The sequence below is a fragment of the Triturus cristatus genome, chromosome 3_1 (assembly GCF_964204655.1).
Source record: "Triturus cristatus chromosome 3_1, aTriCri1.1, whole genome shotgun sequence".
NCBI classification, from domain to species: Eukaryota; Metazoa; Chordata; class Amphibia; order Caudata; family Salamandridae; genus Triturus; species Triturus cristatus.
In genome coordinates, this window is record NC_140583.1 from 1161862069 (window position 1) to 1161879542 (window position 17474).

At 47.1% G+C, this 17474-nt stretch overlaps 1 protein-coding gene across 3 annotated transcripts in view; it reads left to right on the forward strand.

The window, feature by feature from the left end:
- The window catches only part of LOC146861711 (uncharacterized), a 539257-nt gene that overhangs the window by 141174 nt on the left and 380609 nt on the right, over window positions 1-17474 (forward strand). For all 3 annotated transcript variants that reach the window (XM_085646062.1, XM_085646065.1, XM_085646063.1), the window contains exon 3: window positions 5206-5316. In XM_085646062.1, the coding sequence (XP_085502188.1) occupies window positions 5206-5316 (111 nt within the window). The remainder of the gene's footprint in view (window positions 1-5205; window positions 5317-17474) is intronic.

Genomic DNA, 17474 nt, shown 5'->3' on the forward strand with positions numbered 1-17474 from the left:
GAAAGTCAAAACTGATACTCTCTGCACCACTGCGCTCTACACCAATCTACTCTACACAACTATGCCACTATCCACTACTCTCCAACACTGTAAGGCACTGCGTAGAGCAGGACAATCTGATATAGACATGGCCACAGAGACTTTACCCTTGAATTTTCCAGGCATCAGGCTGGATCCAGAAGATGTTTCTTCGAGTAGTACCCTGTGTGTGCCATTTGATGGCATCGGTCAGTTCCAGGTGACGTCGTTCACACCAGAAGTGACAACTGTGTTACCTATATAGGCGCCACCTTGGCACACTAACGTCCGTTATTTCCTTTCCTCACCAGCTGGGCGCTGATCCTTGAATAGAGCTACCCTCTGTCACTGTTTGAGAGGATTTTTGGTTTTTATCAACCCCCCCCCCCCCCCACACACACCTTTTTTCTCTTTTTTTGTGTGTGAGAAATCATGTCGAGGTAGACTCCATGCCCGGCTTCTCGGAGGTCTCGGTCCTTGGCATGAGCAAGGTCCCGTGACTGCTCCAGACGCCCCAAGTCCTCTTCGTGCCACTCAAATCTGCAGGACATTCAGGGAAGAGGCATCTTCCATCAGCCGACGTGACGGAGGGACCTCGGCGTTTAAGGCCTTTTTTTCCCTGAACCTGCACCTGGGTTGGCTCTCTCCTTCCCCACATTTCCGGGAGCCGGAGTGACAAATTAAGGAATTTTATTACGCCATTTTTGAGCTGCCTGACCTATCCGGCGTGCCTTCGGGCCCAGCAGGGTCAGTGGGAGGCTCCATCGGGTTCCGCGCTGGCGGTTCCAGAGCCAATGCCACCTTTTGGATTTGGACATGGATCCAGATCAGTGCCGGTCATGCGACTGCGACCTTCCCTGATGCCGGTCCTGATGCTATGCTCTCCGGCGGTGCCAGTCTGGGTACCTCGCCAGACACTGGCATGCTTTCTCCTTTTACCGTGGTTACGCAATTCAATCCAATATACTTTATTTGATTTTTTACAAAAAATCATAAAAGCAGAAACAATAAAAAACAGTATATATCATTGTACGTATTTCATATATAATAAAAACACACATAATTATAGATTATTATACATAGTAATCTGATCAAACTGCAAATCTTATACTGAAGCCTAAAAACATTCATTTTTAAAATGTATAATATCATAGTTTTTCTGCATCCAATTACCTTCCTTAAGAATCGTGCTATAGACCTGGTAAAATCTTCGTTCTCTAAAAATTGCAAAAACAATAGTCCAGGTCGTCATTTTCTAAAACCCAATATCATTAAAATTGGTAAAATCCATCTCTTTCTTTGTACTAAGTAAAATTTTAAAAAAATCACCACATGAATTGTAGATTGGGCTGATACGTCATCACATGAACACTTACTTAGCGTTTTTGCCCAGTCGTTCATTATGGGAAAAAATGTTATACGGTGGAAGATACCAAACCTAAATCTGGTCAGGACAAATCTATCTTGTATGTCCTCCATGTATTTTAGGTATGGTTGCATGTCATATGTAGTAAGTGTCCATTGATGAAACTGGACTGATGGCTCTCCTATTTCTGCAGAGAATCAGAGTCATACACTCTTTTAAAAAAATCTTTTCTAGTAACCGAGAATGTAGAGCTTGGCTCCTCATAGTATTCTGGGTGTCCTAAATCATGCATAAAATCTTTTACATATTTCTACCATGGGATGTAGAAAACCTGATATTCCATGTTATGCAACAGTGGTGCGCAGGGCAGCTGAGGTCCTTGACCTTCAGCTACCCACAGTGGTGGTCAAGTCTAACATCTCGACAGAAGTGCTGCCGCTCGGAGCTCTCTTTTCTGAATCCACGATCTAATTCAACAAAGCCCTCACAGGCGTCCTTCTGGGAACATGGCCCAAGCGCAGCACCTGAATCCAGCAAACGGGAAGATCTCCTGCCACCGCCACCCTTCCTTGGGCGACACAATCTTCCTTACTACCCACCCCACCCCAGAGAGCTTGGTGGTCCAAGCCTCCATTTCCCATGGCACGTTCCCTACTGCTCCCCGGACAGGGAATACAAGAGCCTGGACAGTTGGGGCAAGAAAATGTTTTCTTCAGCCAGCCGTGCATTGAGGTCGGTGAACACTGCATGCTTATTGGGCTTTTATTCCTACTTTCTGTGGGAAAGGGTTGTGCAAGTTCAAGTGCAAGTGCAGGCGCAGGTCCTAAAGCAGGCCCGGGCCATCCTCCTTCAAGCAGTATCAGATGGCAGAGAGGCAGCAAAGTTCTCTATTCAATGTGGGTTAGGCATGACCGACTCGCTGCGCAGAGCGATTTCCACAACTGTGGCTGTCAGACTCCACACCTGACTAAGAACATTAGACTTTTCAGGGGATGTCCAGGCCTCGCTCATGGACATGACCGTTGATGGCACCCATGTCTTCGGAGACCTGGCAGACGGTGCGCTGGACTTGCGGACTACTGCCAAGTCCTTAGGACTTTCAGCTGCCCCCCATCCCTAGTCTGCCTTCCACTCCTTTCATGGATATGGAAGGGTCTTTCAACCGCACCAACCATATCCCTGTTACCATGCTGGGCCAGTTGCACAACCCACTGCACAGATAAGGGCGTGGTTCATTCTAACCACAAGGGTTGGGCAGCCAGAGGTCTGGTCAAACCACCATCCTCCCGTCAGCCTTCAAGCCCTCCTAGTCTTGCCCTTCCAGATCATGGGTGTCCAGTTGGTCACAGGATCAGCATCACCTCCACCACTGGCAAAATATCACATCGGGCAGATGGGTCCTTGAGATCATCCGAAGGGGCTACTCCCTCCCTTTCGAGACCACACCTTCCTCATACCTCTCTCCTGCGACCGGCTGATGGATAATCATTTAAATTTGCTCAGAGAGGAAGTCATGACTCAATTGGCCAAGGGAGCAATAGAGAGTGTTCCAGCGGCAGAAGTAGTTCTAGGTTGCTATTCCCAGTACTCTCTGATCCCAAAAAAGGACAAGGCCTTTATCCTATCCCAGACCTTCGCGCCCTCAGCTACTTCCTCAGAAAGGAGAAATTCAAGATGCTCACATTGGCTCAGCTCCTGTCTGCCCTGGTCCTGGGAGACTGGATGGTGGGTTTTGACTTGCAGGACACATATTATCATATCCCCGTTCTGGCTGCACATTGAAGCTACTTGAGGTTTACGGTAGGTCACAAGCACTTTCAGTTCACAGTTCATCCCTTTGGTCTTACCAGCGCCCCTCAAGTGCTCACCAAGGTGATGGCGTTGGTCACAGCTCATCTGCGCATATCAGGGGTGCCAGTCTTCCCCTATCTCAATGACTGGCCACTGAAGGCGGGCTCGCACCAGACTCTCATCTCCCACCTCCAGACTAGGGCGAACTTCCAGCATTCACTAGGGTTACCGATCAACGTCCCGAAGTCACACCTGAATCCCTCTCAGACACTGTCTGTCATCGGAGCTTTTCTGGGCACAGTGCAATTTCAGGCCTATCCTCCCAACCGACGAGTCCAAGATATTCAGGCTATGATACTGATGTTTTGCCTCTATCCTGGATTTCGGTGAGAATGACTGAGGCTGTTGGGTCTCACGGCCTCCTGCTAGTCACACATGCCAGGTGGCATATGTGGGCTCTGCAGTGGGACCTGAAATTTAAAGGGGCACTGCATCAGGGGAATCTCTCCGACATGGTCCAGATATTGGAGGGAACTGCACGAGCCCTGCAGTGGTGGATAACGAACCGCAATTGGGTCAGAGGCAGACACCGCTCCCTTCCCCAACCAGATCCGACAGTAGTAACAGATGTGTTAGTCAGGGGATGTGGCTGCTATCTAGGAGGGGTGGAGATGAGAGGACTCTGGTCTTCTGTGGAATCCGGACTCCACATCAGCTTGCTGGTGCTCCGAGCGATCTGTTTGGCATTGGAAGCCTTTCTATCCTCCATCAAAGGCTTGTTCAAGTGCTCACGGACAACACTACCACCATGTGGTAATGCAACTAACAGGGCAGAGTGGGGTCGTGGCCCTTCATCTCTGGACGTGGGGACCAGCAGGCAATTTCCCTTGTGGTTCAAAACCTGACAGGTTCCCTGAGCACCAGGGCAGACAAACTCAGACCTTCTGTCTACTCTCCTTTCTGATGTGTTGCTTTTTATTTTGACCCTTGCCCAGCAGGGCTCTGCTCTTGGCACCCTGAAAGGTTTTTTTTCATCTTCGTCTGCCTCACCAATTGTACTTCGATTCCTGAAAGGCCTTGTACATATGTTTCCACCTGCCCTTTTATTATGGTTTAGTGGGACCTTAATTTGGTTCTCCCCTTCCTCGTGTGTGCTCCTTTCGAACCCTTGCTTAATTGGCCTCTCTGGCTGCTCACCATGAAAACAGCCTTTTTAGTGGCAATTATGTCTGCCAGAAGGTTGGGTGAGCGGAAGGCTTTATCATCCAAGCCTCACTTCTTGGCAATATTCCCAGACAAGTTGAAGCTTCATACTAGGGTCTCTTTCGTATCCTAAACTTATCTGCAGTCCCTCCTTCAGGGATGGTTTACTTGGCTATTTATTCAAAGGTAGGGAATCTGCAGCTAAATGTCTCTATCGGATGAACAAGATACTTGCCTTCGGAAGAGCTTTAGCTCGTAGAGACCCGATTAAGCCGCAGACTCACCCATCCTCCCCGCACTGCGGAAAGGTTTCTAGGGTTAGGGCTGATTCCTTTCAGGGGACCTGGTTTTCAAACACACTGTCAGTACACTTCCTGGCTCCGTGTGCCTGGTGTGAAAAGTTGTGATAAAGTAACTGACGTCCTCGTGCTGAGGTTGTCCCTATATAGGTGACTTGACCACTTCCGGCGTGGACGATGCAGATGACGTCATTCAGAACTGACTGACGCCACCTTCTGTCTCGCAGGGGTATTGCTCGAAGAAAAATCTTCCAGATCCAGTCTAACGCCTGGAAATTCAAAGGTATAGAAAATGCGGCTAGATCATGTCTCCGCCAGATAAGGCATTACCGACGGTAAGTAACTTGTTCTTTACTGCAGCAAGGTCTTTCAAACCTAAATTGTTTTCCTGGTGTTTGTTACTTGTTATTGATGGGATTCAGTAATGTCTTTAAAAAATCTGCTATTTGATAAACCACCTAATAATTCTCAGCTTTATTTAAAGACCAGTAAAATAATTATTAATATATGTTTTATTTTTACTTATAGGTCCTCTTATTACGACCACTGTCTCTTCATTAAGAGCAAAAGAAAAGCAAAAACAGTGCTCCGTGGACATTCCGAAGTCTAATAGAAGGCACAATATTAACAGATCCCAGAGTAAGTGAGAATCACATCTGCTATATGACAGTACAACAGTTTATTTAGCTTCCCAAAGTGTGCACGTAATCACACATGCACACACAGGCTATGCATGCTTTCACAGATCAAAAAAGGCACTACTTGCAAACAGCAGCATAGAACACATACTCATGTAGACACATACACACCAACTAGGTTCACCCACATCAGATGAGGTCTTTCTGACATACTACAGCAATGAGTGTTCACTCTCATGGGTACACATAGGGCACACCTGCTTACCCCAGGAGATGTGCCCTCCCAAAGATGTATTGGGTATTTAAGCTTATCTGTAGTAGATAAAGCCCTGCCTTCAGACTACAGCGGTGATTGTAAACTTTCATACATAGGGCATATCCATGTTGTAAATGGCTCAGCTTATACACTGTAACAGTGAGCACCTGCAGGTGTATGTAGGGCACTTTTGCCCATCCAAAGCAGATGCATTCCTGCTTACATACTGAAACAGTGAGCAAACATTCACATAAGTACACACATACGCATGGCAAATATGCTCACCAAAACAGAAAGAATGCAGCATATAAACAGTAGCAGTGAGCATGCCCTCACATGGGGCTCATGTACTAACCTAGAGCTTATGAGGCACTACTTACAGACCCCAGCATTTAGCACACCATCACCCAGACATGCATAAGGCATCTTAACTTACCTACTGCAGATAAGGCACTGTTTGCAGACTTCGGAGTGAGCAGGGGCAGGAAATCCCACATTGGGGACACAGCAGGATAAGACCTTTACAGACTTCGCCAGATGTTAGAAAGTTAGAAAACCAGAAAGAGACATTCTTAGTGAAAGAGAAGGAGATAGAGAGTCAGGACTGTTTGGACAAGGAAGACAACACGTGATTAGTGAACAAGAATACGACTAGGGAATGGAGCAGTAGAGATCAGTGCTTTTGTGGAAAGTGGAAGGAAAGTACTGATGTGTTAGTGTAAAAAGGGGTTCTTCAAGTAAAAAAGAGGGAGAAGATTAAGTTTTCCTAAACTGCAAGCTGTGTTTTCAGCAAGCAAGTCTCAGCGACAAAGACAGATAAAATTTTCAATCTTGAATTTATTTCATGACATGTATCTTTGAGGTAGTCTTGAGAAATTTTAAATGAAACAATGCTTCCAACTAATTTGCATTTCCACCAGATTTCCCATCCTTCCTCAGGATATTACAGTGCAAAATTATAAAAATCATGTATCGTATCACTATTTAAATATGCAACTGCAAGCTATAGGCCCTTATCTGGGCATTCTCCTCGCACTTAGGAAGACGCCCTTTGTCACAAAATTTGTTGATTTGAATGCTTCAATGAATTGTAGCCAATGGTAAACAGCTGTGACTGCATTCCATTCCATCTTTTTTAGCTTGTCTGTCATTACAGACAGGGACCAGCCACATACAAATTGATAGTGGCCCTACTCTTCAAGAGGTGAATGATGCGGAGCTGCATAGCCATAACCCTTTTGAATGGAAAAGCAAGCAACCCCAGACCCGATTTAGGGCCTGATTTACATTTCGATGGATTGGTTGCTCCATCACAACGGTGACGGATATCCCATGTCTGCTGAAATATAAATCCTATAGGATATTATGGAATTTATTATTCAGAGGATAGGGTATCATTCACCGTTGTGACGGAGTAACCCGTTCGCCGAAATCTAATCGGGCCCTTAATCTTATTGGGCTTCATTAGGGTGCTGCTTGTTGAGTCACAAAGCAGACTGGAAAAAACGTCTAATGGTCATGAGAACTATACATTTCTCCTTTGACTGATGGGATAGAGAAGCCCCAAGAAGAGATGTAAGGAGAAATGTTAGAAAGTAAAACAGATCCTGGTAAGAATATAAGAAAGAGGCACTCCAGATACAGAGCCTAGGCTAAGTGGACAAGGAAGAAAATCATTGTTTTAGTTTTCTTTGGAGAATATGAACAAACCGAGTTTAGAAGAAACACAAAAGAGAAATAAAATGAAGGATCAAGGTATGAAAAGAGTTATGCATGTTGAGAGAAGGAGGGAGAAAGAAAAAATATAGACATGGGAAAGTAAGAAAGAACAGAAATACAAAAGAGGCACCTGAGGATAAAAATAAGAGACGGTGAGAACACTGGGAGACAAGCGCACTTGTGTTGAAAGTGAAAGGAAGAAAGCGAGAGCAAATGATTAACTCAAAGGGTGAAAGAAACGAAGAAGTCTGGGGAAAATGTGAAACTGTGACAAAGTCTTGTGAAGGGAGAAAGAACAATTGACATCAGGGGACAACATTTTTTTTTTAGAATTCTTTTTATTAATCGTGCGCGACAATCAACATGTCGGTTACATACTTTTGATTTAGATCCGCAAGTCATACAGTTAACCACTTTAAGGCTTTACAGGAGGTGACTGAACAGAAGCTTTGTCAATGAACCCCTTCACCCCTGCTACCCTCACCGTCCCTCTATAGGCCCTGGAATGCCCGCCAGAACCCCCATATTTTCTCCCATTACTTTGGGCACCCTCTACCTAAAAAATTTGTGTGCTCTGCCTGCTGACACCAGTCCAGATTGGAGATCCAGTCTGACACCCTGGGGTGGGGGTTAACCACCCCCCAGTGTTTGGCAATATTACGTTTTACAATCACTGCGGCCAGTGTCATCCAGAGTTTCATGTATTTGGGCCATGCCTCCTCGTTAACCACCCCCCAGTGTTTGGCAATATTACGTTTTATAATCACTGCGGCCAGTGTCATCCAGAGTTTCATGTATTTGGGCCATGCCTCCTCGTTCGATATCATCAACGGGGACCATTTTGGGTCAAGTGGGACCTCTACCTCCACCACTCACTTCCACCATGATTCTCCCTATTTTTTTTTTTTTTTTTTGTTTGAAAAACCTTTATTGATGTTTCAATCATTTACACGTATGGGCCTACAACCCCCCGGGGCCGGCCGCTAAGTAACCAGGATAATAATAGCAAATGTCAACACAGGCGGCACCTCGGAGAGCAAAGTCTTCAATCCAATATAGTCCGGCCAATGAGCCGCGCAGGTAGGACACCAGGAGAGAAAGGGTTTTTCATTTTATGATAAGACAAAACAGTAGGATCAGGTGCCAAACAATTTCCCAACAGCGAGAAGGGGCAAGGATAAGAGACGTAAACAATAAGCAGCACTACATTAAATCAATGGCGCAGGCGCGGGAAAGTACGGATGAGGAGAAATATCAAAGATAGTTGCGCCTACAGGTCCCCGTACCTAAAGCCCCGCGAACCCCCCGGAAACTGTGGCACACATAAAGAGCAAACGATTCACAATCAGGGTGGTGTATCGCACTGATCCCAGAAAAAGAAAGCAAAAAGAAACAGAGAAGAAAACGGAGGCCATGGAAAAAGAGATAAAGACTAAAGAGTCCCCTCCCCCATCCCCCCACCCTGCACCTCTGCGAATGAGTATGGCCCCACCCCCCAGCAGTGTGCCTGTCGCCCTGAAACTAGACCCGAAATATAGAAGAGACAGGGAAAAAAGAGAGTGAGAAAGAGCCCCCCCAGACGGGGGGGCGGAAAGAATATAATAAACTGGAGGAGGGCCTTAAAAACATACCCCCGGCTTCTCCCTCCCGCACGGTGAAGTCTCCCCCCAGCAAACGATTAGCAGCACCAAGTCGACCATAGCAAAAAGGGGGGGGGGGGAATGGGGAGCATTATACACCAACTATGCGAATAACCACGAGAGCGCGCAACCATGAGTCCGCCTGTCTACTAGGTGACCACCCCCGAAGGATCAGCCTCAGCCTTGACCGCTTTTTGCGATTCTGCCCATGCCTGTCCCTCGACCCAGCACCATGTCCGATGTCCCAAGGTACAGGAGTGTCCAAAAACAGTCGGGAAGCGCCGCACACAGGTGGGGTGGAAATCTCTGAGCATCCGCACAGACCGCTTCATGGAGGGGCGTCTTTTCCAGTGCCGCCCCAGGATCTGCACTGCACACAAGGTCCAGACAGGCTGAATCAGCCAAATGAGACACACGTTGCTGGAATTGTCCCTGGGCCGCCGGAGACCGCGCACGGGACAAGGCCACCATCTTCCGCTCAGGTCCGATACCTCCGGAACAGATCAAGTCCACAGTTAGCCGACCACACGGTAGCATATTGTCCGGAGTGTCCGGCTGTACACTAATCGCGGGGGGGGCCGCAACATCTTCCTCTTGTGTGCAGTGTGGAAAGCCACTGTGTACCTGTGGACCAGCATGCCGCCACTGTCCCAACGCTGTTACCACACCATCTAGCTTCCCCTCCAGGACCCCGGCGCCATGAGCCAAGGAGTAATGAAGGGCACCAAGGGCCTCCAGGAGGTCGCCGTATCCCAGAGCAGCTCCCTCCGATCGCTCCGCCACACTCCCGAAAGTCACACACCCCAAGTCTCGTTGCGTCCCAGCGGACAGGGTGGTAGGCTGCATCGCGACAAAATGGCCGCTGGGAAGGCCCGACTCGTAGTGGGGCCAGGACCCCGGGAACAACTCCTCAAGGTCCACGTCGCTGAAGACCGGGATCCTGGGGCAGGCACAGATTCAGCCGTTGCGCGGTCACGGGCAACAGTCGTCTCCGCCACGGACCAGCTCCCGCGAAAAGCCGGGAGCAGCCCGCAAGGATCAGGGCGAGCCAGGGACGGCGTCCGGGCAGCTCACCGTCAAAGGCAGGGGCAAACGCCACGGAATCCGAGAATTGCACACCCGGGCATGTCCTCAGTCCGCAACGTTCAGCAGGGGGGAGCGGCCGCAGCAAAATGCAGGCCGAGGGGAGCTCCACTTCGGTGGACCGACTCCACCCAGTCACCACAGGCCGCTGTTGTTCAACTGCCACCCGGCCAAGGCGTCCACTCGAGGTCCCGGCTTCGGGACCGCACGGGCCGCAAAGTTCAACTGCTGATTTCTCCGGTTGTACGGCAGTCAGAGACCTCGGAGTCACACGATCGGTTGCCACTTTCGTTTACGAACACGATCTCGTAGCGCAGAATAAGGATCTCATGCAGGATATCCGTGCGGGATGCGGAGGCTCACGGAGCCGGGAATCTACGCTGCCGTCCCGGTCGCCATCTTGGCTCCTCCTCCGATTCTCCCTATTTTTTGCCAATATACTATATATCATTGGGCAATACCACAAAAAATGGAAGGAGGACCATTCGTGCCCGCATCTTCTCTTGCACAGACCAATCTCAATATGTCCTATATGATGTAGTACAGTCCTTGGGTAGCGTATCCTATGTAGGATCTTTAATTGGATCAGCCAGAATCTGCCTCGAATTGCTACCTCCCGCGGTTCTTGTACGGCTTCCGTCCATTCTTCTTCGTCCAACTGTCCTAGGCCACTTTACCAGGAAGTCTTTAATGCTCCCAGGGAGTCAGGAGACTTGTTGAGGATCAATATTGAGATGCAGACCAGGAGGGGGGGGGGGGGAGGGCACGGGGTTGTTCTGGGAAAAATAATAGTTTTTAATTGCATTTCACTTGTAACTATCATAGGCAATACCTACGTAATATTCCTGCAAGTTATATTGACCGGACATATGACCAATCTATCTCCTGTGGAATCATGCATCGCATTCCATTGTATAACCATTTAGGATAGAATACATGTAATAGAAATGTTTCAACAAACAACAAAATGTACATGCCATGATATATTTCATATTGCCGGTGTAACGTTCAAGGGTGTGCAATAAAGTTTGTTATAAAAAAAAAGGAGACTTGTTGAGGATTTTCATATATACACATGATATGGCTCTATCTGTCAGAGGGTCTCTCAGTGATTTGTCCTCTAGTGGGGACGCTTCCACCAGGACCGTCCCTTCACGAATATGATTCTTAAGGGCATGCCCCAATTGAAGATATTTCAGCCATTCCCCTTGACCCAACTCGTATTCCTTTAGCAGAATTGTAAACGTGATGTACGCCTGTCCTCTCCAAACATTCCCCAGTCTGTCCAGGTCCAGTAACTTCCATTTGCCGAAGTTGCGTAATTGGCCCACTTTTTGAAGCTGTTTGCTGTCCCAGAGTGGGGTTATCTCTGTCAACCTCCCCTCCAGGAACTTAATTGCTGCATGTCACAGCCTTACTACAGTTTGTGTATGTACTGGGAGGTCTTTAGTCATTCCCATGTCGTATATTATGGATGGGTACCCCCGTTTTCCCATTGCCACTCTATCCACCCTATAGTCCCGTTCCGCACTATCGCTGAACACCCAGTCATTCATGCACACCAGCTGTGAGACCCAGTAGTACACTTTGATGTCTGGCACCACTAGGCACCCTCCATAGACTCCTTTTACTGTAGCTAGGTATATGGATAGGGCCTTGGCCAGTACTTCTGCCTCATAATTTAGTAAAGAAATTGGTTGATTTGACCCACATTCTACAGGGAATTTGCCTTCCTTATGGATCACTACCATTACTGCCTCTCTTTGGTCGGGAGAAAGGACACCCTCCTCTTTGGCCTCTGTGTACATGGTTAGTAGGTGTTCTGCCATTTTGTCTAGCATGCATTTGAATAGTTCATCCGGCAGACCATTCGGTCTCACCGCCTTCCCAGATTGTAATGTGTGTCGCGATTTTAAGCTCTTCCACCGACAAGTCGTCTTCTAACATGTCTCTCTCTGCGGTGGATAATGTCTGCATTTGTATGTGTCGAAGGAACTATATACAGTCCCCCTCTGTCTTCGCAGATGAGGAGTAGAGCAACTCATAATATGTAGCGAATGCTTTTGCAATTTCCTTGCCCATCTCATGTTTGTGTCCTACATTGTCCACAATTCCAGGGACCCATTTATTTTCGGTTCTTATTTTTGTCTAGCCATGCCAGGAATTTGTTCACTTTGTCTCTTCGTATAGCCTGTGTTGTGTGGCACGCACCAGTGTTCTGGTGCTGCCTTCCATCAAGTCTCTCAGCTCCTTCTGTCTGAGCCTCAGTCAATGACTTGCGTCTGAGTCATTTGCCCCTCCCTCCACCACCTGGGTTTCTAAAGAGGACTCCGCAGTCTCTAGGGCAAGGCACTGTATTTTATCGCCCCCAAATGGGCCTGTGCCCAGACCCTAATCACTACTTAACCGCTTGCCAAATCATCACTTTCGATTCTACTGAACCCACATTATCTTTAAAGAAGTACTCCTCCCCTTTCCTAATGGCCGATTTAAATTTGTGATCTTTAAGGTTCCAAGGGTACATTTTCGGGGGTAGGGTATAGTCTCTCTGGGAACTACCTCTATGGGGAAGTGATCCGACACTCCACGTGCTATGTGTGTTGCCCTGTGAAAATCCACTAAACCCTGAGCCTGTGTGAGGGTGTAGTCAATTCTGGAAAGGCTCCCGTTTGCCACCCAGATGTGTGTACTGTTTGTTGAGGGGCTACTGTTGCCTCCATACGTCACTCAGGCCCATTGACTGGGGGAACTCTTTCAGTGGGCAGTGGGTCCAGTCTTTGTCCCGCTGCTGCTCCCCCCAGGGCATCTAACTCAGCTGAGACAATATCATTCATGTCTTCCCCGATGGTCAATCGGCCCTCAGGAAGGTCCAAGAGCAATGGACCCAATGAATCTAGCGTGGCGTCTTGGAGGCCCGGGCGGGGGCGTCAGGGGTGGGGCAGGTGAACAAACACAGAGCAGAGATTCAAGGTCTCTATGTGGCCACTTATCGCCACATATTTCCCCAGTGGGTCTGTCCATAGCTTGTTTCGGGTGAATGGGGTTGATGCTCTGCACAGTATTCCGACAACCGTGGACTCAGATGTGTAGGCTGCGTGGGCTAATAAAGTGTATCCATAGCTATGCAGTGCCTTACATTAGTTTCCAAGGAGATGGGTCTCCTGGAGCACGACGTCAGGTGAGTGCTTTCTAATAAATTGTAGCACCATTGGTCGTTTTAACACACTATTAAGGCGATTGACGTTCCAGGACCATATTTTTATCGAACTTAGTAGGGCCAGGGGGATCGCCATGAATTAGGTTATCATTCCCCCCCCCCCCCCCCCCCCCCCCTCTCCGCCTCAAGGCAGCCTCTACTTTTGATGTCTTTTTGACTTATGGATGATGGTAAACTCTCTGCAAGCACACCTGAGCACTAAACTGAAATATAGAAATGCTGCAATAGTTAACCCAGTTTCCCCAACTAATGCAGGGGACAAAAGTTAAAGGTAGGAGAGAGAGAAAGTTAGAGCGTGCAAATGAGATACTAAGGGGAGAAAGAATAAAAGCGATACCAAAGGGGATGATGGATGGAGCGCTTGAGCAAATCAAACACTCACCACCTGTCAACTGATCTGGGTTTAATCCTTCATCATTCTTTAGCTCACTCCACCACCCCAGTTCAGACATGCCCATATGCAAATCAGTCTGACCCTGTGCCTCATGGGAACAGTCCAGCCCGAACTGCCAAGCCATGTCTTCCCTGGACCGGAAACAAGCATGGAAGAGAATTGGGTGAAAAAGGTTTGTGATGAGATGCCAGCGAAAAAAGAAAAATGATGCTCGAGCGAGATGCAAGAAAAAGAGGATTTTAGACTCCAAGAGGACAAAACATGGATGCTTGTGGCATTGTGTAAAACTGATATGCCCAGGTATGAGTGAATAAAGCACCCTATGCTGAGTGCATGAGAGCGATTCAAAGGATATTGCATATAGGGATAATAAATAATCACGATGAAAAAAAATACATCAAGTGTGGAAATGAGTCACCCGCTTGTAGAGAAGGTATATGAGTTCCAGAGGAAATAGGAAGAGCGAAAGAGATAGAAATATATAAAAAGAAAAATCAATGTAAGATAGTCAGGCGCCAACATATCAGGTAAAGAAAGAAGCTCAAGCTCATGTCAGACAGTTTTAAATGTTTAAGGATGATAAAATGGACTAAACATAATGAGAAAGAGAGATGTGTTAAAAAAAAAGAAACACTCATGAACAGAAGGCAGTGTGGAGAAACTGCTGTGGGGCGAAGAGTGGCATGCAGAGGTTAAGTACATAGTTAGAGCAATAATGAAAGATAAAGAGGGGGCAGGATGAGACGCCATTAGAGATAGAAACTGCAATGGGTAAAGAAAAGTGATTGAATTAGGGTCAAGATAGATCAAGAAGAGAAATAGTGACATTACGTGGAAAAATATTGACATGAGAGATAAAGGGGACACCACAGGAAAGGAAGTAGAAAAGAGTGAGTCCAAGCGAGACCAAGGAAAGGAAGCAGAGGAGAGTTTGGAAGATAGTATATTAGTGGAAACAAGGTGTCTGTGGGGGAGAGAAAGGTGGTGAAGAATTTAGAAGAATGAAGTGAAGGCAAGGAACAAACTATGAAGCATAGCATGCAAGTGAATTACATATAATGTGATACCAGAGAGAAAAATACACTGATAATATATGAAAGAAAGTAATAGAAACAAGTTTGAGCCATTCGCAGCAAGATGTACAATAAAGAATGAAAGTAGAAAGTACCCAAGGGTGAAAGATACACTGTGTGCAAAGATCATCTGAAATAACTAAGGAAAATACCACCCCACAAGATTCAGATTACGGGAAAGATCTGGCAACAGCGAAGGAGAGAAGAAAGGTTATATTGGCCAAACAGAGTGGAAAACAGAGACGAGAAATAGAAGAAACGTCCCAGGAAGAGAAAGTGAAAGCAAGATATAGAGCAGAGCAACATTTTGGATATCTGAGAAGAAAGTGTAGCCACAAAGAGATGCACAATAGATGCTAGGTCATCAGGCAAATCAGGCCAAAAAGAAAGAGACTGGGTTAAAAGAGGTGCAGACAGGAAATGCTATACAGCCGTAGTATAATGTGGTACCTTCTAACCAACTCAAAAGAGGGCATGGTTTATATAATGAGACAAGTACCGGGGGAAAGGATGTGGTGTGACAGCCAGAGTTGCAGACTTTGGAACTGGGGAGCCAAGTTTCACTCTCTGCTCACCATCCTGTGATTCTGGCCAAATCACTTAATCTCCCCTTGCCTAAAAAACATGAATGTGCTGATGTAAAGTACTCCAATGCCTTTGGGTCGAGTTCACTCTATATAAAATTGCAAAAAAATAAATACATCCTTTTTCCATATTTATGGGGTCGCACCAGAGAAGGGTTATCACAGATTCCCCCTTGCTTTGATGTAACTTTACCAACGGACCCTCTGTTCCAGACATACAGCTCAAACTGCTCCTAAGGCCTGCTGTTGAAGTGGCATAGCAGAATGTGACCTCAACAGCTTGGTGCTCGGAGTTCAAAGCATACTCACCATTGAACCATCTCACCATGCAGGGTACAGGAAATGTTTTCGGTGACCCAACATCCAACGTTCAAGAGCCAAACTGCACTCACCCTTCAACACTTCCTGACATACGTGATGTAGGAAGTGACCCCAGGATCCAGGTCACTGGGCTCAAAGCACAACCCCCTTTTATCATGGATAAAGAAACTGGCCAAAATAACTCCAACCTGCCTGTATTTGTCACATACATATACATTACTGACGCATGATGAGCTACAATAAATGGACAACAGTGATTGATTACATGATGCAAAATAACAAAAAACCGCATGGGTTTATTTGTCACATACTTAATCTGCTGACGCACAGCTAAGCTGAAAATGCTCAGTCGTCATGCCATACAATAGAGTGCAAAGATCAAATACAGTTCTACTTTCAATGTACTAATAGCCTTCCATATACAAATTTAAATACCAATTAATATTTCAGGATGGTGAACTGGCAGGTGTTCTGTATCAGAGTTCCCTTTAACCAGTGTGTAACGTGACCAATTTCTGGCTCTCCCCTGCCTTCAGTCACCCTGCCTCCATGTTTCAGTGCATCCCTTCCCAGTAATGACTAGTGACTACCAGTATGGTTGTCTGAGTGGTGCCCTCTGAATCTGTACTTGAGCGATCCACGTGGCCTTGAGCAGCTTCTACCTGGCCCTCCCTGATGAGATGATGGGAGCATTCACACTGCATTGTCATTGACTGGCTATGCCTGCTTGCGCCTCCCTGAGCACATAGCCTTGGGTGATCAGAAAGCAGCCTTAGTTCACCCTTCTGCAAGGCATGGTGGCAGTATTTTCCTTTCTTTTTCCTCTTTTCCCAACGTGAAGGATAAAAGCCCATTCCAGTCTCACATTAGCCCTGTTCCTACCTCTGCTCCCTCCTTTGCACCTCCCTGCTTCACCCCCTCTACCATGCCCCTACTCACTACACCCTTGAACATCCATAGCTTAGCCCTATCACTTCTCCTTTCCTCAACCTCCTTGGAGCCTAATCCTTTCACTTCCCCCATCCCAGTTAATGCCCTCTCTAAAGCCTTCCTTGAATCACCATCAAGAATATTTGACATCCACAACCTCATCTCCGACTCCTCTCCCAATTTAATAGCCATCACTGAGACCTAGTCTACATTGCTTTCCATATCCTTACATTAATCCCCACTGGTGTATCTCAAACTACTCCCTTCTTGCATGCGGCACAGGCTGGCTGATCAGACCCCGGGGACCCCACTCTTCAAGGAGCCCATGTCTCCGGGGCACAGTCCATCTCCAGCAGCATATCTGTCATCTTGCGCCGCGCTTGAATGTCGTCTTGCGCATTCTCTAGTGTCTCTGAAACATCGTATTACGGGAGGACCTCACAGGTGCGTCCAATGAATCATGATTCTGCGCTTTGCCAAAAGCAGCATCAACTAATCAAAGCGGTACAGTTTTTTCCCCTTTTTGTATGTAGGGTGTAGACTCAGCACACAATATTTAAAGATGCAGTCCACCCTCAAACATGGTATCATCACAAATCACTCATTCACTGTAGTCCAGTAGTCTGTGACCACCAGGCAGGTCGTTAACTTATGTAGGAGATCTGCTGCCATTTGTCTACACCAAGGGCATTCCCCTGTGTGTCGGGTAGTTTTTTCTAGGAGTAAGGGGGTGAAATAGGCCCTATGAAGTATCTTCGCTTGTATCAGCCGAAACTGGGCTTGGCCGATCAGTCTTATGCGATCCCAAAACTCAATCCCACTCAGGATCAGTGAGCGGAGCTCCAATGTCTTGATCCCATTTAACCCTCACTGTCAGGGGTGGATTCACTTCATCTTGGATCAGTGCCCCATACATCTGGGACACATATCTATTCCCCCTGC